The following is a 22125-nucleotide window of genomic DNA, read 5'->3' as shown; positions in this document are numbered from 1 at the left end:
GCAGGAAATAAACTCTGTCATGAAACTTTACAAGTGGCAGCGAGCTCTAAAAACAAAAATCTGCTTTTTATTCTTGTCGTATATGAAAAGCGATGAGACGTAAAACCCGGCACGACTTCATTTCAACCCAAACGTAACTTCCAGAAGATCCCAATGTAGCTCGATTAGTGAATAGGACACTTGTTTCCTTAACATCCACCCACACATTCAAAGCGTTGTCCCAGCCCAGCCCAGCCCGTCCCGGCCCAGCCCAGCCCACAGCAGCCTCAGATTGATGCCCCCCCCTCCCTCTCCAACATGTCTCCCGTCTGTCCCACCACCTGACGGACGTCCAGCTCCCCAGTGTTTGATACTTCAGGTCCTGCAGGTCCGGCTGCTCTTTGAGCCACAGAAACACGCCGGCCCGGAAGGTTCGATGCTGGGGCTCAAATGAACGAGTGAAGAGCAGCCCCGGCGGGCCCTGGGGAGCCCGGGCCGCGGCGTGCTGGTGCTCCGGCGGGCGGCGCTGCCTACATGATGATCCGCGGCTCCGGCACCGACTCATTGATGGACTTGTGAGGCAGGACGCTGGCGCCGTTCAGGTAGAGCTCGTCGTTGACGATCACGTCCTCCCCCAGCACGGAGACGTTCTCCATCCGAACCTGCGGGGACGAGGAGTCGCACAGCATTGTGGGAAATGCTCCCGCTGCCTCGTCAGGCCGATAGAGGGGCACCTACCCACTGGCCCACGGAGGAGCTCCAGCCCACGATGCAGCTCTCCAACCAGGAGTGGGACCGGACCCGCGACGCCTTGAGGACGGTGCAGCGCTTGATCCTCACGCCGTCCTCCACCACCACGCCGGCCCCGATGGTCACGTTGGGCCCGATGGTGCAGTTCACCCCGATCTTTGCCGTCGGGTCCTGCGGGAGAGGGAAATGACCTTTGACCTCCAGGGCGGGAGCAGGGGCCGCGTGCAAGAGGGGCCGACCGCAACTCACCACGAGAACGTTGCCGAGGAAACCGGGGCCAGTGCGCAGCTTCTCGGGCGCCTGCTGGCGCAGGGACTGGAGGTACATGCACATCCCCTTCAGGAAGTCCTTGGGCTGCCCGATATCCATCCAGAACCCTACGGGCAGACGGGGAGGGGGTGTGGGTGGACGGAACCAAGCGACCCCTTTAACACACACCGGAACCCCCCGGGGGATTTTTGCCCCTCTGGAAACTTCAAACCTCCCAGGACCCACAGCTGGTGTTAGTATTAGTCATCAGTGCCAACCGGGGTTCTGGTGTCCCACGGCAGGGGGGGGCAAATCCAGCCCTCCAGGGCCGGATCCAAGCCGGACCTTCTGTCCTACAGGTCAACACCTTCACCTGGGGCTCCATTTACCTGGGTGAGAGCGGGTTCTCCCTGGTAGGATGGAAATCCTGGCTGGATTCCAGCTTTCATGGATTGGACTTGCCCATCAGAGGAGGTCAAATCCAGCCCTCCAGGGCCGGATCCAAGCCGGACCTTCTGTCCTACAGGTCAACACCTTCACCTGGGGCTCCATCTCCCTGGGTGAAAGCATTTCCTGCCTGGTAGGATGGAAATCGGCTTAAATCCAACCCTCGGGGAATGGATTTGACCTCCTCTGATGGGCAAGTCCAGTCCATGAAGGCTGGAATCCAGCCAGGTTTTGCATCCTACCAGGGAGAAACCGCTCTCACCAGGTAAATGGAGCCCCAGGTGAAGGTGTTGACCTGTAGGACAGAAACTCTGGCTTGGATCCGGCCCTGGAGGGCTGGATTTGCCCCCCCCCCCGTCCTACGGGTTCCGTCTGTCTCCTCCGCCCCTCCCAAAAGATGGAACGAGCGGTGCGGCGTGGTTACCCTTTAGCTCCATGGAGTAAAGATGTCCTTCCTCTGCCATGACGGGGAAGATCTCCTTCTCTATAGATGTTGGTTTCAGCTGCACACACACACACACACACACACACACACACACACACACGCACACGCGTGCGTCAGATTTCCCCGATAACGGCGCTGTGCTGCACGTGCGCACCGAGGCGGAGCGGCACCTGTATCCGGCGCAGCATGCTGGGGTTGAAGATGTACATGCCGGCGTTGATCTTGTTGGACACGAACACCTGCGGCTTCTCCACGAATCGCTCGATCTTGCCGTCGCCGGGGTTGAAGACGACCACGCCGTACTTGGAGGGCTCCTCCACCCGCGTCACCTTGAAGAAGCACACGGGGACGCTGGACAAGCGGGGGAGGGAACGGGCGTGTCTGTCAGCGGCGGGGTCTCACCACAATGGTCCCCTCCCTCCCGTGGTCGCGGTGGAACTGCAGCATGTCTCTGAAGGGGAAGTCGCAGATCACGTCCGAGTTGAGGACAAAAAACGGCTCCTCGTCGGCGGTGAGCAGCTCCCGGGCCAGCGCCAGGGGGCCGGCTGGGGGGAGAAAGCAGAGAGGGGCGGGAACGCGTGATGCTTCCTGTCACCGAGGGCAGAAGAGGCCACGGGGGCGGGCTCACCTGTTCCCAGGGGCTCCTCCTCGTGGGACAGGGAAATGCGAATCCCGAGCTGGGGGAGAAATATGGTCAGGTCAGATCTGGCATTAGGACCCAGGTCAGATCTGGCATTAGGACCCAGGTCAGATCTGGCATTAGGACCCGCGAACGGGCTCGTTAGGGATCTGTGAGGAGGGACAGGACGTGACGGGGGCGGCCCATACGTACCCTCTGCTCCTGCACTCTCATCTCTCGCTCCAGGAGCTCGGACATGTAGCTGACGGCCAGAACCACGTGGTCCACGCCGGCCTGGGGACATCCGGGAGAGAAAAGAGGAGCGTCAGGTGTGCAGGCCAAGCGGAGGCGTTCACCGCGCGGGGGGTCCCCCCTACCTTAACCAGGGCCTCCACCTGGTGGAGCAGGATGGGTTTGTTGCAGAATTCCACCAGAGGTTTGGGCACGCTCAGGGTCAGCGGCCGGAGCCGGGTTCCATAGCCTCCCACAAGGATCAGGGCCCTCATGTCGTTATCTGCGAGTAACCGTTGCCAGGGCAACCAGCCTGGGCAAAAAGGGGAGTCACGCCGCGATTGCAATATCACAAAGGGGTGAGGTGAGAAAATATCTTACGCTCATATTTAAAGATGGATTCCAAACATGACAACCGCTTTTTCCCATTGTTTGTGAGTAAATGTCATCCGTGATTATAGGATGCAGGGTATTCTTTTTAGAGGCTTTAAACATGAAGGAACCCGCTGGAGGATCTAAGCTGGTTTAATTGCCCCTTGTGCTGGAATGGAACGTGCTACCTATGGAATCCTCATCACAAACCGGCATTGTGAGCTCACACCGAAGAACCAGTTGGATTCTTTCTCATTGTGTAGTGACAGACACCCCAGCCCGACTGGACCAACCAGAACATTCAGATCCCCGTTGAACATCGGGGTCACTAAGATGGCACAGCTGGGTGAGGACGTCCAGGCACGAAGATCCAGGGATGCCCCAGGGAAGGGAAACCTTCTCATTTCTCACCCATCATGAGTTTAGCCACAATCTTCACAGCTGATTCAGTGATTTCCTCTATAATTTAGTCAGACGTCACCTAAAGCCGTGCATTTAAAGCCCCTTTCAGCTACAGCCGATGCAGGAACAAGGTTAATAATGCTAAGAATGCTAATATATGTGATGTCCCAATAGATAAAATGTGGTGTTTCAGTGATTCGGTAGTAAACCGCAGAAAAGTTGGCGGTACAATAACATAACTACAAATGTACTCGACAGAAAATTGTCCCATTAAGTATAACTTTTAGGTGTAAAAGAATACTCAAGTAGACGCTCACATTAGCCGCGCTAGCTAACTTTCAATTTCTTTGCACACATGGACTATAAACTGCCGACTATAGCTGTGTAGGAGTCCATGTCTGGTGTGGCTGTATAAAGGAGGATAATAAAGAATTTACCTTACAGGGTTTTCCTTCGGGGGAGGAAGAAATAGGATGTATGAAGCCCTGAAAGTGCCGCAATGACACGTAGAACTGCACTACTGCTACTACTATGTTTGGCTTCCTGTTTGGGCGGTCGTCGTCAGGTTCGACGCAACGATCATTACAACATCCGCTCGGCACTTTCAAAATAAAAGCACCGTCGCGTTACAGCACAACTTCATCCATTGATTTGTGATGGGCGGAAATGTGACACTGGAGAAAAGCAGTTCCGAGCAATAACATGGGAACCTGTTTTTAACTGGTTTCTCTCCTACCTGACCGATTTTAACTTTGTAAGATCAGATATCTGACCCGAGACTCCCTGAGGTAAAGCATGTCATCGAGGGCTGCAGCAAATTTTTTACAGCACCTACACATAGACGAAACAGGTTTTATGACATTTTCACATAATCTGGGTGGGTGTTCTGACTCCGGGCTGTTTTCTCCCACACATTAAAAACAAGAGTAAGATAGTTTTTTCCAGTTTAAGAATAAAGCCAGAATCTTCCCAGTTCTCTCTCAGACTCTGGGCTCTGGTCTTTTAAAAAAAGAGCCTTTTTAATCTAAAATTCTTCCAAAAAAAAAAAAAAAAACCCAAAACAACTCGAGTGCTGACAAGAAACAGAGAGTGGGAGCACATTGCAGCCATTTCCCAATCGCTGCAGTGGTTCCCCGTGTCTTTAGTTCTTTTATTTGTTTTTAAACGTGTTAAACATATCTATTAGTTTATAGTAAAAACAGAAAAAGTACTGCTAAAATGTGGTCTGTGTTGGTCACGTTTGACAGGGTCTTATGTTTGATTTTATTTTAAATTCCAAAACACCCAGCTTCCGGACTGGTGTAATTATTCCAATAAGCTTTACGATATGACTCAAAAAGCGATCAGTAGTGCGGGGGTGTTTCAACCATCATGTAAGGTTTCAAAAAAGGGAAAATTGCAATCACTTTCATATTTGAAATTTAATTTTCTTTTAGTTGCGTCTTCTTATTTTAACGGCTGCCTTTCACTTGGTATCTCCCCGTGTCTTCTTAACTTTGTCATTCTTTTGTCCCCCCTTTAATAAAATGGTACATGCCAGACATTTAGTCCCGCCTCCTTAGCAAGACTGACCAATCAGGGAAAACAGCGTGGCGAGGAGGCGTGGATGAGCGGCAGCCATAAATCTGTATCTTTATTCATTGAAACTTTCAAAGAAAGAAAAGCAACTGCGTTTTAGACAGAATTAACACGACTTAATTGATTAAAGAGCTTTATTTCCATAGTATTACATTGTAAGCCCATTCTGTGTGTTTACAAGCGTGTCAATGTAATGGTCACTTTCCATTTTTCTTGCCAACAAAGTAAATCATCACCTTAAAAATTTGACATTTCAAGTGCTCAGTATCACTAAATAAAAGCCAGAACTGTAATGCTAATAAAAACGCTGCAACCTGGCTTGCTCGCAAACTTTCCATCCTTTTTAAAAAGGCAGACGGACACCTTGGCTCCTCGGCTCTACGACTGGTGTCCAGGAGCCCAGAGGAGGTCACACACGAGGGCGATGTGGTCAGAGGGGTGAGCCACGCTCGGCAGAGCCTCGTGCGTGGTAACCTCCTGGTGGGACGGCAGAGGAATCACCTGCTCCACCTGCACAAACAGCAGCGTCTCGGCCCGTTACTCACCTTTCTTCTGACCTTTATTAAAGCTCCAACAGCAAAATAACTGATGTAAAGCCATGTGATCTAGTTTATTGGCAGGAGCGTCCACTGTTGGAGGTGCTTTCAGGAGGGGGTGGTGCCACCTGTGCCGCTCCCTTGGCCCACATCCGTACCTGCATGTGGTCCGGCTGGATGAAGATGTAGTCCAGGCAGCCGTGGAACCCTCCCACGTAGTTGGTGTAGGCCGGCTGGGCGCAGGCGCTGAGGAACGGCGGGAAGGCCGAGCGCAGCTCCACGCCGCAGGACTCGTCCGCCCCAGAGCTGCTCCAGTCCGCGTGCTGCCGAGGGACCGCGGCCTCGGCGATCAGCTGGAACACACCTTCATCGACACACAACAGCAGGACAGCGTGACACCAGTCCTGCTCATAATGAGGCCCAGGACACCTGCGGGGAGTTACCGGAGGCGGGGCTGGAGTTAAAGTCGCCACAGAAGAGCAGAGGAGCTCCGGGCGCCACGTCGCTGATCACATGACTCAGGTGCTTCAGAGCCACGCCCATCTGAAGCAAGCGGATGTTGCCCCCTGTTAAAAGAGACATTACTCTTCTGCAGACATCCCTGTGTGTGTGTGTGTGTGTGTGTGTGTGTGTGTGTGTGTGTGTGTTGGGGCGTTCCAACAGCAGGCCACGGGTACCTTTGGGGTGCCAGTACAGGTGTGTGTTGGCCACACACACCTTCCTGCCAGGCACCATCAGGTCCTCTAACACGGAGACCTGCAGGGAGTCGGGGAAGACCAGGGTCACAACGTCCACGTGACTTTCTAATGTACAAAAGCCGAATGGGATGGAAGCCCTGGGGGAGGGTTGCAAGCAGACTGCTGCGTATCCTGGTACCTGCAGGCTGGTGGATCTCTTCAGCATCCGTTCTTTCAGGGTATGGTTGGTCGAAATCCTCTCCAGTAATTCAGAATGCATGGGGTCAGAGGTCAAGGCCACGCTCAGGACAATGTCGTGACGACTCAGCAGGTTGAACCGGGATCTACGACGAAAGCGAGGTGGAATATTTTAGGACTAAAACGTCTGGGAATGAGAAGCCAGAGACTGGATCTTTACTTTCAGCAGCACACAGGCACAACGGAGCATGGACACCTTCGGACCTGCGGTAGAACGTGGCGAGGCCTTCGTGCTGCTTGTCTTTGATCCTGAAGACGCCGTCCAGACCAAAGGCATCCAGAGCCGGAGTCAGACTGTCAGCGAACACGCCTGCCGGAACCAGAGTCCCCGTTTAAGAGCACAAACACACAGGAAGCCTGTCGGACCCTGGCGCCCCCTGCAGGAGGGGGCTCAGACTCCCTCACCTTTGTCGACTTCCTGCAGACACACGACGTCAGCGTTGTAGCCCGCCAGCTCCTTCTTGATCAGGCTCTGCCTGTAGTCCAGCTGCAGGGCGTAGGAGGCGCAGTACGGGTACAGCACGGTCTTGGACAGCTCCGTCTGGGCGTAGACGTCCGCCAGGATGTTGTAGGACACCACCCTCACAGTGGGCCACTCCGTCCCTTTCGCGGTGTACATGTGGCGGACGTCGAACGTGCACGCGCCCGGCCCCGCCTCCACAGCGCCCGCGGAGACCAGCTCCTTGGACAGGCCGCTCCGGAGTCCATCTTTAGGAGTGCAGACCAGTTTCAGCCTCCAGCCAATGTCCTGGTTGGATGGCGTGTAGACCCTCAGGCCCCCGACCTTGACCCAACTGGAGGGGTCCTCAGCAGCTGCGGAGCTACAACACATCAACATCAACGACATCGACACCTGACCGTTAGAAACGGACTCTGATGCTCCCCGAAGGGCTGAATTCTGAATTCTGCCGCACACATGCATCACCTCGGGCTTGGTGCTCCTTCTTTGTACCAGCAATACTCGCAGTCTTGGAGGCTCCCGAACTCCACTGCCAGGTGGGGACAGACGGGATACCCGGCCAGCAGGGACGCCGGGAGTTCAGCCGTGGTGAGGGTGGGGGGATTCCTCTGCACCCAGTATTTAACGTCCCCCACCTGCAGCACGGCTCCATCCTTCCAGGCCTCCGAGTTCAGCACCGCATCCCCCACCTCGGCCCCGTCGTGGTACAGCTTCACCAAGGTGGGCTCCCGTGGCCCCGGGGGCTGCTGGCCCGTCTTCTTTGCCTTCTTGGCCTTACCTTGGCCCTTGGCGATGCCGTTGGAGATGCGGGCCAGGACCTTGCCCAAGGCTTCACCCTGATCCCGCAGCATGTGTTTGTGGCTGCCGCCCAAGCAGAAGGATATGGTGAGTTTCAGCTCGCCGGGGAGGCATCGCACCACTGCTCGTTCCATGGTCCCCGAGCAGGGGAAGGATCGAGCGAGGGAGCGCGCAGAAGGAACGCGCACTCGGCAGGGCAGCAGTCCGAGAGCAGAGGAGAGGTGCTTAAGCATCAAGTCCCTGGCCAAAACGGGGTTTAACCAAGCTCTTCGGGGTCAGGGTTTGTCCCGCTTCTGACCTAAAGCATCGAATTAGAACCGGAAGTGAAATATAAGCTTAAAAACGACCTGCCACGCACGGTTCTTTCATTTGTTGTGGTTAATGAACACGTCTCAGGGCAGAAAAACACGCCGCCGCCTCCGGTTCTTCATAATAAATAGAATACGGAAGAGTTAATGACAAAAGTTCTTCAACAGTGAACTACAAGTGCACAATGTTTTCAAAGACGACACCGCTGCGTCGCTCTTCTTCTTCTACTGCTGCTGCTGGTAGTCTTCTCTTCTTCGTTTATTCCCCTGCTGCATCAGTAACTTGCGACGTGCATACCGCCACCTACTGGCGCGGAGGATTCTTTAAAAAAAAACTGCATTAAAAAGCCAAAAACGCAAAACAAGTGGAACTATACAGGATATTTAAAGGTTGCGATATAATCCAAATTATTTTGGATATTTTAAAAATTAAAAATATTAACTTGTTCTATATCTACCTATCAAAAATATACTTTCTCCCCACCCCCTTTTTCCTCTAAACACACCATGGAGAATGGTTTTCTATACTCTTAAGAATATTTTATACTGTCCTGTTGTTTTTGCCCTAAATCCCTTATATACCAAAAGATGTACTTGTTTTTCCGGGAGGCTACTATATTTTTCTTGTGATGTACTTCAGGCCAGGAGGGAAAACGACTAAAATCCTGGACTGCTTAAGATTACTGCTTACTGTCAACTATAAATCTACAATACAAACGTTTTGTAAAGATTTTTTTATTTTTTTATTAAAGACACATGTAGAAGCACATCCATGGGCAAATGTCATAAAACTCTGGGAACACACATTTTAAAAATAGAATTCTGAACTTTCACCAGAGTTTGAGCTAAAGTCGCTATTATCGCATCATTTTTGCGTCCGATTGTCTCAATGTTATTTTTCTTCGTTTTCATCCCAGCCCTGCTCGAGCTGCTCGGCGTTGGCTGGGAAGTAAACATCCGCCTTGTGTTCGTTGTCGCCGTCGATGTTCTTCAGGTGGACCAGCATGTGAAGGCCATAGGCCAGGACCAGCAGCAGGATGAGGGAGGTGATGAGGCCCATCAGGACGGCTGGTGTCAGGAAGGCAGCGCAGTCGCTCGCAGGAGAAAACGTACCGGAGCTGATGTTGAAGGCCTGGATCTGAGGCAAAGGAATCACAATCACAAACACCTGCCCATCAGTTTCATCCCGTTAAGATGGCTCATCCAGCCACGATCACCACACGAAACCAGCCCACACCAGAGCTGATGTTGAAACAAAGGCCGTTATTTCCTTGTCTCTCTGTACCTGGAAGTTGGTGAAGGTGACGGCCCAGCGGCGGGCGTGGTCGCCGCTGGGCACCAGCAGGGCGCGGTGGCGCTGCAGGCTGCTGACGTGGCTGCAGTGGTAGGAGGAGGAGGACGGCGCGTACACCTCGCTGGCACTGAACACCGCCTCCTCGGAGGTGTTGTAGAGCACAGACACGCTCTCCACCGAGAACCACCACTGACCCGGCGACTCGTAAAAAGTGTTGCTCAGCTGTAGCCTGGCAGCAGAGAAATGGGAGGACACGTGATCGTCCCTTGGTCCCACAGCCCTGCGGGAGTCCTGCCTCTATTACAACCTATATGGAAGACAGGTGGGGCCGCGTACCTGATGGACAGACCTCCCAAACCCTCCACATCTCCGAACCTCATGAGCAGCCTTGAGGAGACAGATGAGACAGATGAGACAGAGGAGACAGAGGAGACAGAGGAGACAGAGGAGACAGAGGAGACAGAGGAGACAGAGGAGACAGAGGAGACAGAGGAGACAGAGGAGACAGATGAGACAGAGGAGACAGAGGAGACAGAGGAGACAGATGAGACAGATGAGACAGAGGAGACAGATGAGACAGATGAGACAGAGGAGACAGATGAGACAGATGAGACAGATGAGACAGATGAGACAGAGGAGACAGATGAGACAGATGAGACAGAGGAGACAGAGGAGACAGAGGAGACAGAGGAGACAGAGGAGACAGAGGAGACAGAGGAGACAGAGGAGACAGAGGAGACAGAGGAGACAGAGGAGACAGAGGAGACAGAGGAGACAGAGGAGACAGAGGAGACAGAGGAGACAGAGGAGACAGAGGAGACAGAGGAGACAGAGGAGACAGATGAGACAGATGAGACAGATGAGACAGAGGACCATAGGGCTGCGTCTCTTCGGGTGGACATACGTTGCCTTGTCCTGGCTGCAGACAGACTCGCTGATGTCGACATCTTTCTGAGGGGAAAACGCTCTCTCCGTCAGGTCCAGCTGCTTCTGCCGCTCATAGCGGAGGGACAGTTTCCTGGCCTGGAACAGGACGCACGGGCGTCCATCGGCGAGGACCTGGGGTGGGTGGAGACAACAATCAGCGCCTCACACACACAAAATGGCCGCCTGTGGGGGCGGCGAGACGATGTTTTCCCTCCACAATTCTGCCTGATTGAAGTCATTTCCTGACTTTCAGCCCGTCTTCCCATTTTAGGTTCCGCCTCATTTCTGGACCTGGCTGTTCGTGGACGATGGGCTTCAAGTTCAGGGTCTGGAGTGTGTGGTCACCTTGAGCGGAGAAAAGGGGCGCGAGGTTCTGGGAACTTGGAGTAACGTTCTCCGAGATGCAAAAGGAGATGAGAGAGGAGACTGAAGGGGAATAAAGGAAACACACCAGAAATGAAAAGTGCAATAAGAATAACACCAGAATCATATAGAATGATCTACATTTATACGTAGCTACGGCCTATTCTCCTATTTTGAGCATATTTTTTTCCAGAAAATCACTTTTATCTTGTTTTAGTCTTGTTCACTCCTCTTGAGCAAACTCCTAAATCCCTTCATGCACGTAGGCTTGAGACTCAACATGTTTTTGGATTAGCCTCGAGGATCCTGTCAACATTAGCTGTACGATATTTACCTTGGACTGTCTGAGCGGGTGCTCTGCAGGAACCACTTCGCCCCCCCGTGCTAGTCTCCCATCTGGACGGAGACAATGACAGGAAAGGTCCCATGAAAGGCTCCACAGAGAAGACGATAAATGACACATTTACACGCGTACGCTAGGTTGCACGATTTAAATTATGCAGCAACATGCACACTGAGACGAACGAGGCAAAGCGAAGACACAGAAAGGAGTGAGGATTTGGGTGTTGAACCAGAAGCTTTGTCAGCATTTGCCCTTACCTTTGATGGGGGGGGCAGCAGAGCTGTGGACAGAAGACAGGCTCGTTACAACAGGCCTCACCTTTGCTCTATCCTCGTTATCCTACACCGTTTATTATGTTCAGAGGGTTCAGAGGGGGCAGATAGGGGTTCAGAGGGGTCAGAGGGGGCAGATAGGGGTTCAGAGGGGTCAGAGAGGGCAGATAGGCTACAGTTGAGGGTTCAGAGAGGGCAGATAGGCTACAGTTGAGGGTTCAGAGAGGGCAGATAGGCTACAGTTGAGGGTTCAGAGAGGGCAGATAGGCTACAGTTGAGGGGTCAGAGAGGGCAGATAGGCTACAGTTGAGGGGTCAGAGAGGGCAGATAGACCCCGTGAGACATGAAGAGGTGCTGATGTGAAACTTTGGCTTGTTTGCTTCCTGCAGCCTGGAGACTCACTGCTGCCCATAAAGCTTGTAGATAGGAGAGAGGAAGAACCTCTATCGGCATCTCTCTAACCTTAGATTGGACGTGGACGTGGACGTGGACATGGACAGGAGCACATCAACAGATTGTCTCCTTATGTCTGTCATACAATTATTAACAGTAGTGTGATTAACATCAGCTGGCTGGAAGCCTGTCTACTGTACATGGATGGATGGATGATGGATGGATGATGAATGGATGATGATGGATGGATGGATGGATGATGATGGATGGATGATGATGGATGATGGATGGATGATGTATGGATGATGATGGATGGATGATGGATGGATGATGGATGGATGGATGGACGGACGGACGGACAGACAGACAGACAGACAGACAGATAGATAGATAGATAGATAGATAGATAGATAATCTCCAAGATGAGGATGTGAAGAGTCAAATCTAGAAATCCATGACAGGTGATGAATGAGCCAGTTTGGAGTGGACCGTCCTGCTGTCCCGCGTCCCCCTATCTGTCCCCCTATCTGTCCCCCTATCTGTCCCCCTATCTGTCCCCGCTGTCCCGCGTCCCCCTATCTGTCCCCCTATCTGTCCCCCTATCTGTCCCCGCTGTCCCCCTATCTGTCCCCGCTGTCCCGCGTCCCCCTATCTGTCCCCCTATCTGTCCCGCGTCCCCCTATCTGTCCCCCCATCTGTCCCCCCATCTGTCCCCGCTGTCCCGCGTCCCCCTATCTGTCCTCCTATCTGTCCCGCGTCCCCCTATCTGTCCCCCCATCTGTCCCCGCTGTCCCCCTATCTGTCCCCCTATCTGTCCCCCCATCTGTCCCCCTATCTGTCCCCGCTGTCCCGCGTCCCCCTATCTGTCCCCCTATCTGTCCCCGCTGTCCCGCGTCCCCCTATCTGTCCCCCTATCTGTCCCCCTATCTGTCCCCCCATCTGTCCCCCTATCTGTCCCCGCTGTCCCGCGTCCCCCTATCTGTCCCGCGTCCCCCTATCTGTCCCCCTATCTGTCCCCCTATCTGTCCCGCGTCCCCCTATCTGTCCCCCTATCTGTCCCCCTATCTGTCCCCGCTGTCCCGCGTCCCCCTATCTGTCCCCCTATCTGTCCCCCTATCTGTCCCCCCATCTGTCCCCCTATCTGTCCCCCCATCTGTCCCCCCATCTGTCCCCGCTGTCACCCACCTGTCAGCCAGCTGTGTGTTGAGGCCGAGGGACGAGTGCAGACGGAGGAGGACAGGGAGCAGGAGGAGGCAGCGGTGCGTCCCTGGTGCAGCCATCTCTGTGTGGACCTGAGAGTGATGCTAGCACTCTCTCCCTCCATAATCTGCTTTAATCAGCCACCATGCTTAAGCCTCCTGACTGACGGAAGCTTCGTCCAATCAGAGGACAGAAGCAGACGGGGGCGGGACAATCCTCCCCATGCCCACAGGTCAAAGGCTTTTGCTGCTTCCACACACTTTACATTTTTATTTTGCCCAAAGAGTAATAAAAATAATTATATTGCATCTTCCCCTCAACACTCTTGGTGATAAAAGCCTGGATTCTAAATCATATGTGATTAAATCGATATGATTACATTAAGCACTGTTGGAATTGATGTGAGAAAGAGTAAAACTTGAATTATAAGGTCTAGCCAATTAAGTAATTTGTATAAACATATAAAATGGTTTTGACATCAACGAATTAAATTCAAATCATGGGTTCTATGTCTTACTACATTAATTTATTTCCCTGCCACTTTGCTGTTCATACTGAAATTAATCTTTTATTAAATCCATGCATCACATTTCTAGAACTATTCTGTAGATTACAAATCGATTCTGTTTTATAATGTCACTATATGGAATATGGCAGTGTGCAGCATATGGATGGTGACTGAATGCTGTACTTGCACTACTACTATTAACAAGAATTAAAAAAAAAAAGATGAATGTATTTATAGTCAGGCGCTGTTTTGAGTAGCTAAATCTGGGGTCCTCTGACTAGACTTTCCCGCAGTGGATGCTGGGAACTTCCTTTCTACCCCAAGCTCGCTTCTGCAATCATGGGTACGGCAGAAATTATACTCTTAAAACCCATACATTTTAGCCACAGCCAATGTTTTTCAGTAATCGTGTTGATGAACATCTTAGAAGCATTTCGGTTGTCGATTTGGCTGCTAACAGCATTCCGATTTAAAAAATACACCACATTTAAATTCTCTGTTCTCGCAACGTGGAGTGGCCATAGCATGTGTGAAGCTAGCGGCGTGTTAGCCTTTTAGCTTGGAGGAGCAAATGCTTATAAATATATATATACACACACACATAGTACAAACCATTGTTGCCTGTGTAATGCTTAAAACTACCAGAACAATGAACTTAATCACTTATAATGCGTAATGACAAACTCGTCTGGGCTAATTTTTCATTTCTAGCTTCCTCGGTAGTTAGCTAGTCTGACGCCCAACGATATGAACATATGAAGTGTTATTTCCATGTCTTTAACTCAATGTGAGTTTTGAGCTATTTAAAAAAAAAAGTACTGCAGAGTAATCTTCAGGAGTTTTCAGTATTTTCCTGTTAATGACTCATAGCCCAGGCAAACACGCCGGGCTTCATGTGCATAGATCGCATTACTATTTAATCGCCATATTTAAGGTGAACATGAATTTGCTACATCAAACGGTGCAATGATTTGTTACCAGATCAAATGATAATTGCAGTTGAAGGATATGAATGGCATGAGGTCTTGTCCTACAACTAACGTTGTGTTAACTTTCAGGAAAGTGTCGTGGTCTGCGTACAGCCAGGAAGCTCCGTAACCACCGCCGTGAGCAGAAATGGCACGATAAACAGTACAAGAAGGCCCATCTGGGCACCGCTCTGAAGGCCAATCCTTTTGGAGGAGCCTCCCATGCTAAAGGCATCGTCCTTGAGAAAGTGTGAGTACAATGAATGCGCTGTCTCTCCTGGTCCGGTGAAGAAAGTGTGGTGGTTTTAATATTGACTCCTTGGTCGCTTGTTTAAAGGTGATTAACGTTCTTCTCTATCTACAGTGGTGTTGAGGCTAAGCAGCCCAACTCTGCCATCAGGAAATGCGTGAGAGTCCAGCTCATCAAGAACGGCAAGAAGATCACAGCCTTCGTTCCCAACGACGGCTGCCTCAACTTCATCGAGGTGATTTGTTCCTCCTACGTTCAGGCACTGTTACGGCCCAAATGTGCTCATTTCCACGCTCAATCAATACTGTAATTAGTATCATGAGCAATACTGTCCCTCAATTCAGCTGCGCCAGCAGCTAATTATGTACAAAATGAGTTTCAAACTAAAGAAAATAGAATTGTCGAGTTTTTAGAACCTACATTGACGTAGCCTAGACACAATTGACCCAGAAATGTAGTAAAATATTGGACCTCTTTGATCATTTTCCTGAGATTTCCGGGGGAAAAGCCTTAACTTTCCCTTAAAGTAGCACCTGGTTGGGGTTGTCCATCCTTCCAGATGGAGAGAAGCTTTGAGAGGTGACCAGAAAGGCTCTGAAGACGTCGGGCTGGACTGTCTCTATAAGAACAGGCAGCAGCTAAATACGCCCTGAGACTTTTGTCAAAAGTCAAAGTTGATCCCTTCCCCTTGTGAACATGGAGTAGCTACGCAGATGAACAAGCTAAGGTCCTGGTGATAGAAGGTCCTGGAGACGTTGATGCTACAGGGGGCGGAAAGCTTGGTCTCGCTTGTTCCGCTGCTGCCAGTTTTGCTTTCTGACCGCTTCCGTTTGCTCTTCAGGAGAACGATGAGGTTCTGGTGGCAGGGTTTGGACGTAAAGGCCACGCCGTGGGGGACATTCCTGGAGTCCGTTTTAAGGTGGTCAAAGTGGCCAACGTGTCCCTGCTGGCGCTGTACAAAGGCAAGAAGGAGAGACCCAGGTCATAGAGAGCGCGTCTGAAACGTGAATAAAGACATTTACAATAACACCGGTGCTTCCCTCTGCTTATTTCTCACTGTGATCTCACACACACACACACACACACACGCTTGTGGTTTGACCTTTGGGAATCCTGTAAAACACTCGGAGCGATTCGGACCTCCATCTGATGGTCGATGCGTTTGGAAGGTTACGAGATGTCTACGAATAAAACGATCTCGGCTCTGGACCGTTCTGGGGAGGTTTTGGATTACCTGGACCTGGTTCAGCAGGAGATTGTTGAGGAACCTGAAAAAAGAGCTGCAGCAGAGGGGCCTCCAGCAGGGGGTGGTGGAGGGGTCCCCAGCAGAGGGGCAGCGGAGGGGTCCCCAGCAGAGGGGTCCCCAGGAGGGGGCAGCGGAGGGGTCCCCAGCAGGGGGCAGCAGAGGGGTCCCCAGCAGAGGGGTCCCCAGGAGGGGGCAGCGGAGGGGTCCCCAGCAGAGGGGTCCCCAGGAGGGGGCAGCGGAGGGGTCCCCAGCAGGGGGCAGCAGAGGGGTCCCCAGGAGGTGGCAGCGGAGGGGTCCCCAGCAGAGGGGTCCCCAGGAGGGGGCAGCAGAGGGGTCCCCAGGAGGTGGCAGCGGAGGGGTCCCCAGCAGAGGGGTCCCCAGGAGGGGGCAGCAGAGGGGTCCCCAGGAGGTGGCAGCGGAGGGGTCCCCAGCAGAGGGGTCCCCAGGAGGGGGCAGCAGAGGGGTCCCCAGGAGGTGGCAGCGGAGGGGTCCCCAGCAGAGGGGTCCCCAGGAGGTGGCAGCAGAGGGGCCCCCAGCAGAGGGATCCCCAGGAGGGGGCAGCGGAGGGGTCCCCAGCAGGGGGCAGCGGAGGGGTCCCCAGCAGAGGGGTCCCCAGGAGGTGGCAGCGGAGGGGTCCCCAGCGGAGGGGTCCCCAGGAGGGGGCAGCGGAGGGGTCCCCAGCAGAGGGGTCCCCAGGAGGGGGCAGCGGAGGGGTCCCCAGGAGGGGGCAGCAGAGGGGTCCCCAGGAGGGGGCAGCGGAGGGGTCCCCAGCAGAGGGGTCCCCAGGAGGTGGCAGCGGAGGGGTCCCCAGCAGAGGGGGCAGCAGAGGGGTCCCCAGCAGAGGGGTCCCCAGCAGGGGGCGGCGTAGGGGTCCCCAGCAGAGGGGTCCCCAGCAGGGGGTGGCGGAGGGGTCCCCAGCGGAGGGGTCCCCAGCAGGGGGCGGCGGAGGGGTCTCCAGCGGAGGGGTCCCCAGGAGGGGGCAGCGGAGGGGTCCCCAGCAGAGGGGTCCCCAGGAGGGGGCAGCGGAGGGGTCCCCAGGAGGGGGCAGCAGAGGGGTCCCCAGGAGGGGGCAGCGGAGGGGTCCCCAGCAGAGGGGTCCCCAGGAGGTGGCAGCGGAGGGGTCCCCAGCAGGGGGCGGCGGAGGGGTCTCCAGGAGGGGGCAGCAGAGGGGTCCCCAGGAGGTGGCAGCGGAGGGGTCCCCAGCAGGGGGCGGCGTAGGGGTCCCCAGCAGAGGGGTCTCCAGCAGGGGGCAGCATAGGGGTCCCCAGCAGGGGGCAGCGCCTGGGCTAAAGCGGCGGCTAAGAATCCAGGCGGGCTGGCAGCTCTGGTTTCAGTCACAGGTCCCGCTGCTGCTGCAGAAATAGCCACAGCAGATGGGGAATTCCACCGCCGAGCAGAGAACCAAAACAAGAACGCAGCAAAGCAAGGTAAACAACAACAACACGGGCGGACTTGTTGTGTGTCCAGGGCGGTGTTGAGGACCGGTGCTGCATGGCGAAACGGTAAAAAGGCTCCAACTCTTCTTATTTTGGGTTTTTCCCCACTTGGACCACCCTCTGCTGACCCCCCTCCAAATGTGAAGAGGTGTCAGAGACAGGCGCCGGGGTGGCCCAGCTACGGCAGCTCAGACCCATGAAGGTGGTTCTGATGGACTCGGAGGAAACACGGAGCGACGGATGGATGTGTTGTTTACCTGGGAACACGTGGCACCAGGATGCACGGTGTGAAGGAGGCGGTTGCTAGGGGGACGTGGAGCACATGAAGAGGTGTTGGAGACCATGTTGATGGGAACGATGTTTGCTAACAGCTGCAGCCTCCGTAGGTCCCTGCCACAGAGCTAAAGTAGCGCCTGAGGAGCACAGATAGGGGGACGATCCAGTCGGGTTTTCCTTCCTGCCGGGTCGTCAGTAGGAGGGAAAACCTGGCCTCCATAGCCTGGGTTTCCCGTCCCTGTCCTAGAACCTACATGCCTGCTACTGGTGTCAGACACCACACACCTTCAGGGGTACAGAGGAGTCCATGTTGGGACGGGACCAGCACAGAAGAACGGTGAAGAGGAGGTGGGCCGCCCCTTCGGTCCCGTCAACAATGTTGAACGTCCATGTTCCCGTTAGTTATCAGTCATTTTTACAGGCTTTGCATCTGTCGTCCTGTGTTGCTTTTACTAGGAATCCACATTTTCTGGACATAAATGTATATTTTAGATACTGTGTGTCATCTGTTCACAGTACAAACACCCAGGGACCCCCTGGGGTCAGGGTAGTATTCTTATCACCAGCTGGTCCCCACAGGTGGGGAATTGGTTTTCAAAATATGTCTTTTTTTACACAGAGCGGGGGACATTTGTGGACTTCATGGAGTTTGATGGATCGAGGATGGATGGCGATGATAATGATGAAGATAACGACGAAGATAATGACGCGGCGTTCCAGTACATGATCCAGCAGAGTCTGTTGGACAGCAGCAAGAAGACAGAAAAGCCCCAAGAACCACCAACCGGAGAACCCAGGAGGTTAGGACACGGGATGGCAAGAGTCACCCCGAATCAGGCTGAATCAGATTGAATCAGGCCGAATCAGACCGAATCAGGCTGAATCAGGCTGAATCAGACTGAATCAGGCCAAATCAGGTCGAATCAGACCGAATCAGGCCAAATCAGGTCGAATCAGGCTGAATCAGGCGGAATCAGACCGAATCAGGCGGAATCAGACCGAATCAGGCTGAATCAGACTGAATCAGGCCGAATCAGGCTGAATCAGACTGAATCAGGCGGAATCAGGCTGAATCAGACCGAATCAGGCCGAATCAGACTGAATCATGCTGAGCAGCGTTGAATGAAAGATTGTCCCACAAGTCTTATATGTTCACATTTATTCATGAAGCAGCAGTGTGTGTGTGTGTGTATCGGTGTGTGTGTATCCGTCAGACGTGTGCAGCCTGGAACACACAGGTGCAATCAGGGAAACCTCAGAATTGCAAGTGCTGAATGTAGAGCGGGATCATTCATGAAACTAAACAGTGACCCAAATGCGGTTCCGGTGCTGTCTGGTGGAACCTGCCGCTCTCCGAGTCCTTCAGCTGTCCTGGAGCAGCGCCGGGGCGGTTGTGAGGGCAGAAATTGACCCTGAAGCCTCCTCCAGTGCAGATTTGATGGGATCTAGAGTCAGGAACTGTGTGTAACGTGCGTCTGGTCCCGGCAGCTCAGGTTCTGGCCCAGAAGACAGCTCCATCTTCAGCAACATCAGACAAGGTCAGCAGCCAGACACGAGACCTTTCCCTAACCCTGACCCTGACCCTAACCCTGACCCTGACCCCCTAACCCTGACCCCAACCCCCTAACCCTAACCCTGACCCTGACCCTGACCCTAACCCCCTAACCCTGACCCCCTAACCCTGACCCTGACCCTAACCCCCTAACCCTGACCCTGACCCCCTAACCCTGACCCTAACCCCCTGACCCTAACCCTAACCCCCTGACCCTAACCCTAACCCCCTAACCCTAACCCCAACCCCCTAACCCTAACCCCCTAACCCTGACCCTAACCCCCTAACCCTGACCCTGACCCTGACCCTGACCCTGACCCTGACCCTAACCCTGGCGCCGACGTTTCTGGGCCGGAACCACCTCCCTTCATGTTGCAGGTAACGAGGAGGTGCTGCGGGACGCGTGTGCGCGGCGCCGGGGGGAGCTGCTGCAGGTGGACGCCAGAGGCTGGACTCCTCTGCACGAAGCGGCGGCCCAGACCAACCTCAACATCCTGGAGCTGGTCTTCGCAGGTGGGTGCATGTGGGGGTGTGCACGTGTGGCGGCGGGAGCAGTAAAGACCCCTGCTGTGCAGCTTCAGGCCCCGGCGGCGTGCAGCGGCGCACCCCCCCGGGTCACACGCCTCTCTTCGTGGCAGCGGAACGGGGCCTGATGGAGAACGCCGCCTTTCTGCTCCAGCACGGCGCGGATCCAGACAGCCAGGACCAGGTCCTGGACTCCCCCCTCGTCGCCGGTATGCCCCCCGGGGAAACCTGCCGGGCTGTTTTGCTGCCTCTGTGGGCTGAATCTTGCATTCCAATCCCCTGAAGTATGCCCCCCCCAGTATCTGTGTGCTCCGCAGCCATCCGCTCGGACCGCCTCGACCTGGTGGAGCTGCTGCTCCTGCAGGGCGCCACGGTGGAGCAGGAGGGCGCCCACGGCCGCCGCCCGCTCCACGAGGCCGCGCGGCTGGGCAAGGCCGGCGCGGTGACCCTGCTGCTGGAGGCCGGCGCACACCCGGATCCTCGGAGCCACTACGGCCTCACGCCGCTGGCGCTGGCGGCTCAGGGGGGGCACCGGGAGGTGGTGCAGGCTCTGCTGGAGAGAGGTGAACGTCCGGCGGGAGAACGTCTCGATTTGCCGACTTTGTGCCCACAGCGTCCTCTTGTTGGCGCCGCAGGGGCAGACGCGTTGTCCCAAGCGCGAGACGAGGCGTCCGTCCTCTACGAGGCGTCCGCGGCCGGGGACGCCGCCGTCATCGGCCTGCTGCTGGAGCGCGGCGCGGACGCCAACGTGGCCAACAACACCGGACACATGCCGGTCCACCGAGCGGCGCACCGAGGACACCTGCGGTAAACGCCGGATCAGCAGCCAGGCGGGGTTCCTGGGCGTCTCCACGGTAACGCGGCCGCGGTTCTGTGTCCTCAGGGCTCTGGAGCTGCTGATCCGGGTCACCTCTAAGGCCGAGGTCAGCGAGAGCGGGATGAGCCCCCTGCACTCGGCGGCTGCAGGAGGACACCCGCGGTGTCTGAAGGTGAGCCCTCGCCGGCCGTGGTGTTTGCCCCCGCCACACACCGGTTCTCCCTTCACGCCCAGGTTCTGCTGGACGCGGGCTACGACCCCAACGACATGCTCCACCCCTGGGTCAGACGCAGCTACAGCGACGAGAGGAAGTCGGCGCTCTTCTTCGCCGTGTCCAACAACGACGTGACGTCGACGCGGCTGCTGCTGGAGGGCGGCGCCATGACCAACCAGGACCCGGTTAAATGCCTGCAGGTACCCGAGACCAGATCCTGGGTTTTTACTATCAAAGCGAGGACATTCTGGCTTCACAGGGCTGTTTGAAGGACCAGGATTTGAGATTAAGGCCACATCCAGAGTAGGGGAATGTAGGGTGCAAACACCTGTGTGCGATACCGTTAGCTCACTCTTACTCTTGAGTTAAATACTTGACAGAATGGTTCCGGCCGTGGGTCTAATCCCGGTGACGCGTCTTTAAAGGTCGCCCTGCGCCTGGGGAACTACGAGCTGATGGAGCTGCTGCTCCGGTTCGGGGCCAACGTCAACTATTACTGCCGAGTCAACACCACGCACTTCCCCTCCGCCCTGCAGTACGCTCTGAAAGACCAGGTAAACCGTTGCCGCGGACGACGGCGGCTGCCGCTACTCCAGGTGTGTGTGTTTCAGGTGGTCCTCAGGATGCTGTGCCAGTACGGCTACGACGTGCACCGATGCTTCGATTGTCCCTATGGCAACAGCGCCCACGTTCCCGAAGGCTACGAGGGCTGGAGCGACTCGGTCATCAAAGACACCTTAGTAAGGGCGCGGCTGGCGTGGGGATCCCCCACCTCTTTGCCATGGGAACCGCCCAGCTGGTGGTTCTGGGGGCCGTTCGGGCCCCTAGAGCTGTGCTGGACTGATGTTTCTCTCCACGGCTGCAGTTCTGTGAGGTGATCACCGTCTCCTGGCTGAAGCACCTCTCCGGTCAGGTGGTGCGCGTCCTGCTGGACTACGTCGACCACGTCACCCTCTGCTCCAAGCTCAAGGGGGCTGTGATGGAGCAGCCGCAGTGGCCTGACATCTGCAGGCTGCAAGGTAGCGCGTGGCACCTCCGGGACCGCGACCCCTGACCCCCGACCCCCTAATAACTCCGCCCCTCCGTGTCTGCTCCAGAGAACGCCCGTCGCCTGAAGCATCTGTGCCGTCTGCGCATCCGCCGCTGCCTCGGGCGCCTCCGTCTGCGCTCGCCTGTTTTCATGAGCTTCCTGCCGTTGCCAGGGCGACTGAAGGACTACCTTCTATATCGGGAGTACGACATGTGCAGTGGAACATCAGGAGGGAAAGACTAACGCCGTCTTCATGATCATACCAGCCCGTGATGTCAATGGAGGAACCCAAAACTTTGCTCCTCAACGCTGTTAGATGCTTATTTAGCTGCCTTCTTGGCCCAAAAGGCCAAATATGAATAAAACATAAAAGCTGCCTCCTCCTTAAATGTTGTGTGTGGT

General features: G+C 54.8%; 6 protein-coding genes across 22 annotated transcripts in view; 2 read left to right on the top strand and 4 right to left on the bottom strand.

Moving 5' to 3' along the window:
* Window positions 1-22125, bottom strand: part of LOC105418562 (WW domain-binding protein 11-like) — a 1118483-nt gene that overhangs the window by 316543 nt on the left and 779815 nt on the right. The gene's annotated exons all lie outside the window — the stretch shown is intronic.
* Window positions 46-4060, bottom strand: gmppb (GDP-mannose pyrophosphorylase B). Its single transcript, XM_029826850.1, has 10 exons — window positions 3932-4060; window positions 2867-3033; window positions 2703-2783; window positions 2499-2547; window positions 2273-2415; window positions 2041-2199; window positions 1850-1928; window positions 979-1106; window positions 718-900; window positions 46-641 (listed from the first exon to the last, which is right to left on the bottom strand). Exons 2-10 carry the CDS (start codon window positions 2993-2995, stop codon window positions 510-512), a joined length of 1083 nt encoding a protein of 360 aa, XP_029682710.1. The 5' UTR covers window positions 2996-3033; window positions 3932-4060; the 3' UTR covers window positions 46-509.
* On the bottom strand, window positions 5228-8354 carry pde12 (phosphodiesterase 12). Its single transcript, XM_003976563.3, has 8 exons — window positions 7469-8354; window positions 6949-7364; window positions 6748-6853; window positions 6485-6629; window positions 6286-6364; window positions 6052-6174; window positions 5767-5972; window positions 5228-5582 (listed from the first exon to the last, which is right to left on the bottom strand). Exons 1-8 carry the CDS (start codon window positions 8032-8034, stop codon window positions 5451-5453), a joined length of 1773 nt encoding a protein of 590 aa, XP_003976612.2. The 5' UTR covers window positions 8035-8354; the 3' UTR covers window positions 5228-5450.
* Window positions 8869-13847, bottom strand: LOC101062361 (V-type proton ATPase subunit S1-like protein). 2 transcript variants are annotated; one of them, XM_029826857.1, is made up of 8 exons: window positions 12887-13847; window positions 11294-11316; window positions 11028-11089; window positions 10676-10756; window positions 10308-10462; window positions 9740-9790; window positions 9395-9632; window positions 8869-9247 (listed from the first exon to the last, which is right to left on the bottom strand). In XM_029826857.1, the coding sequence occupies exons 1-8, from the start codon at window positions 12979-12981 to the stop codon at window positions 9002-9004; spliced, it is 951 nt and encodes a 316-aa protein (XP_029682717.1). In that variant the 5' UTR covers window positions 12982-13847; the 3' UTR covers window positions 8869-9001. The 2 variants fall into 2 exon arrangements, with proteins under 2 accessions (XP_029682717.1, XP_029682716.1); XM_029826856.1 differs by lacking the exon at window positions 11294-11316.
* rps23 (ribosomal protein S23) lies at window positions 13650-15656 on the top strand. Its single transcript, XM_029826863.1, has 4 exons — window positions 13650-13752; window positions 14468-14627; window positions 14742-14862; window positions 15469-15656. Exons 1-4 carry the CDS (start codon window positions 13749-13751, stop codon window positions 15613-15615), a joined length of 432 nt encoding a protein of 143 aa, XP_029682723.1. The 5' UTR covers window positions 13650-13748; the 3' UTR covers window positions 15616-15656.
* On the top strand, window positions 17091-22002 carry asb14a (ankyrin repeat and SOCS box containing 14a). 9 transcript variants are annotated; one of them, XM_029826809.1, is made up of 13 exons: window positions 17097-17300; window positions 18205-18385; window positions 19074-19123; window positions 19516-19650; window positions 19713-19871; window positions 19980-20225; window positions 20298-20469; window positions 20546-20651; window positions 20714-20893; window positions 21119-21247; window positions 21305-21433; window positions 21559-21712; window positions 21791-22002. In XM_029826809.1, exons 2-13 carry the CDS (start codon window positions 18228-18230, stop codon window positions 21964-21966), a joined length of 1794 nt encoding a protein of 597 aa, XP_029682669.1. In that variant the 5' UTR covers window positions 17097-17300; window positions 18205-18227; the 3' UTR covers window positions 21967-22002. The 9 variants fall into 9 exon arrangements, with proteins under 9 accessions (XP_029682667.1, XP_029682662.1, XP_029682668.1 ...); XM_029826808.1 differs by having other exon boundaries at window positions 17095-17300; window positions 21119-21433; XM_029826806.1 differs by having other exon boundaries at window positions 17095-17300; window positions 19980-20469.

This window comes from Takifugu rubripes, chromosome 19 (assembly GCF_901000725.2).
Source record: "Takifugu rubripes chromosome 19, fTakRub1.2, whole genome shotgun sequence".
NCBI lineage: Eukaryota > Metazoa > Chordata > Actinopteri > Tetraodontiformes > Tetraodontidae > Takifugu > Takifugu rubripes.
The sequence above is the reverse complement of the archived record's forward strand: the minus strand, read 5'-3'. Positions and strand labels throughout refer to the sequence as shown.

Bases quoted from the DNA above. Each gene is read 5' to 3' on its own strand.
- gmppb (XM_029826850.1), bottom strand. From the start codon at position 2,995: ATGAGGGCCCTGATCCTTGTGGGAGGCTATGGAACCCGGCTCCGGCCG. The intron at 2,784-2,866 runs GTAGGGGGGACC...GGATGTCCCCAG, and splicing joins AGGTGGAGGCCCTGGTTAAG to GCCGGCGTGGACCACGTGGT. The intron at 2,548-2,702 runs GTACGTATGGGC...TTTCTCCCCCAG, and splicing joins TGAGAGTGCAGGAGCAGAGG to CTCGGGATTCGCATTTCCCT.
- pde12 (XM_003976563.3), bottom strand. From the start codon at position 8,034: ATGCTTAAGCACCTCTCCTCTGCTCTCGGACTGCTGCCCTGCCGAGTG. The intron at 6,854-6,948 runs GTGAGGGAGTCT...TGGTTCCGGCAG, and splicing joins TCTGCAGGAAGTCGACAAAG to GCGTGTTCGCTGACAGTCTG. The intron at 6,175-6,285 runs GTACCCGTGGCC...CTCTTTTAACAG, and splicing joins CCTGTACTGGCACCCCAAAG to GGGGCAACATCCGCTTGCTT.
- LOC101062361 (XM_029826856.1), bottom strand. From the start codon at position 13,025: ATGGAGGGAGAGAGTGCTAGCATCACTCTCAGGTCCACACAGAGATGG. The intron at 11,090-12,886 runs GTGGGTGACAGC...GTCTCCGTCCAG, and splicing joins AACACACAGCTGGCTGACAG to ATGGGAGACTAGCACGGGGG. The intron at 10,757-11,027 runs GTAAATATCGTA...ATTCCCCTTCAG, and splicing joins ACCCGCTCAGACAGTCCAAG to TCTCCTCTCTCATCTCCTTT.
- rps23 (XM_029826863.1), top strand. The intron at 14,628-14,741 runs GTGAGTACAATG...CTCTATCTACAG, and splicing joins GGCATCGTCCTTGAGAAAGT to TGGTGTTGAGGCTAAGCAGC. The intron at 14,863-15,468 runs GTGATTTGTTCC...TTTGCTCTTCAG, and splicing joins GCTGCCTCAACTTCATCGAG to GAGAACGATGAGGTTCTGGT.
- asb14a (XM_029826802.1), top strand. From the start codon at position 18,228: ATGGAGTTTGATGGATCGAGGATGGATGGCGATGATAATGATGAAGAT. The intron at 19,124-19,515 runs GTCAGCAGCCAG...TTCATGTTGCAG, and splicing joins CTTCAGCAACATCAGACAAG to GTAACGAGGAGGTGCTGCGG. The intron at 21,434-21,558 runs GTAAGGGCGCGG...CCACGGCTGCAG, and splicing joins CGGTCATCAAAGACACCTTA to TTCTGTGAGGTGATCACCGT.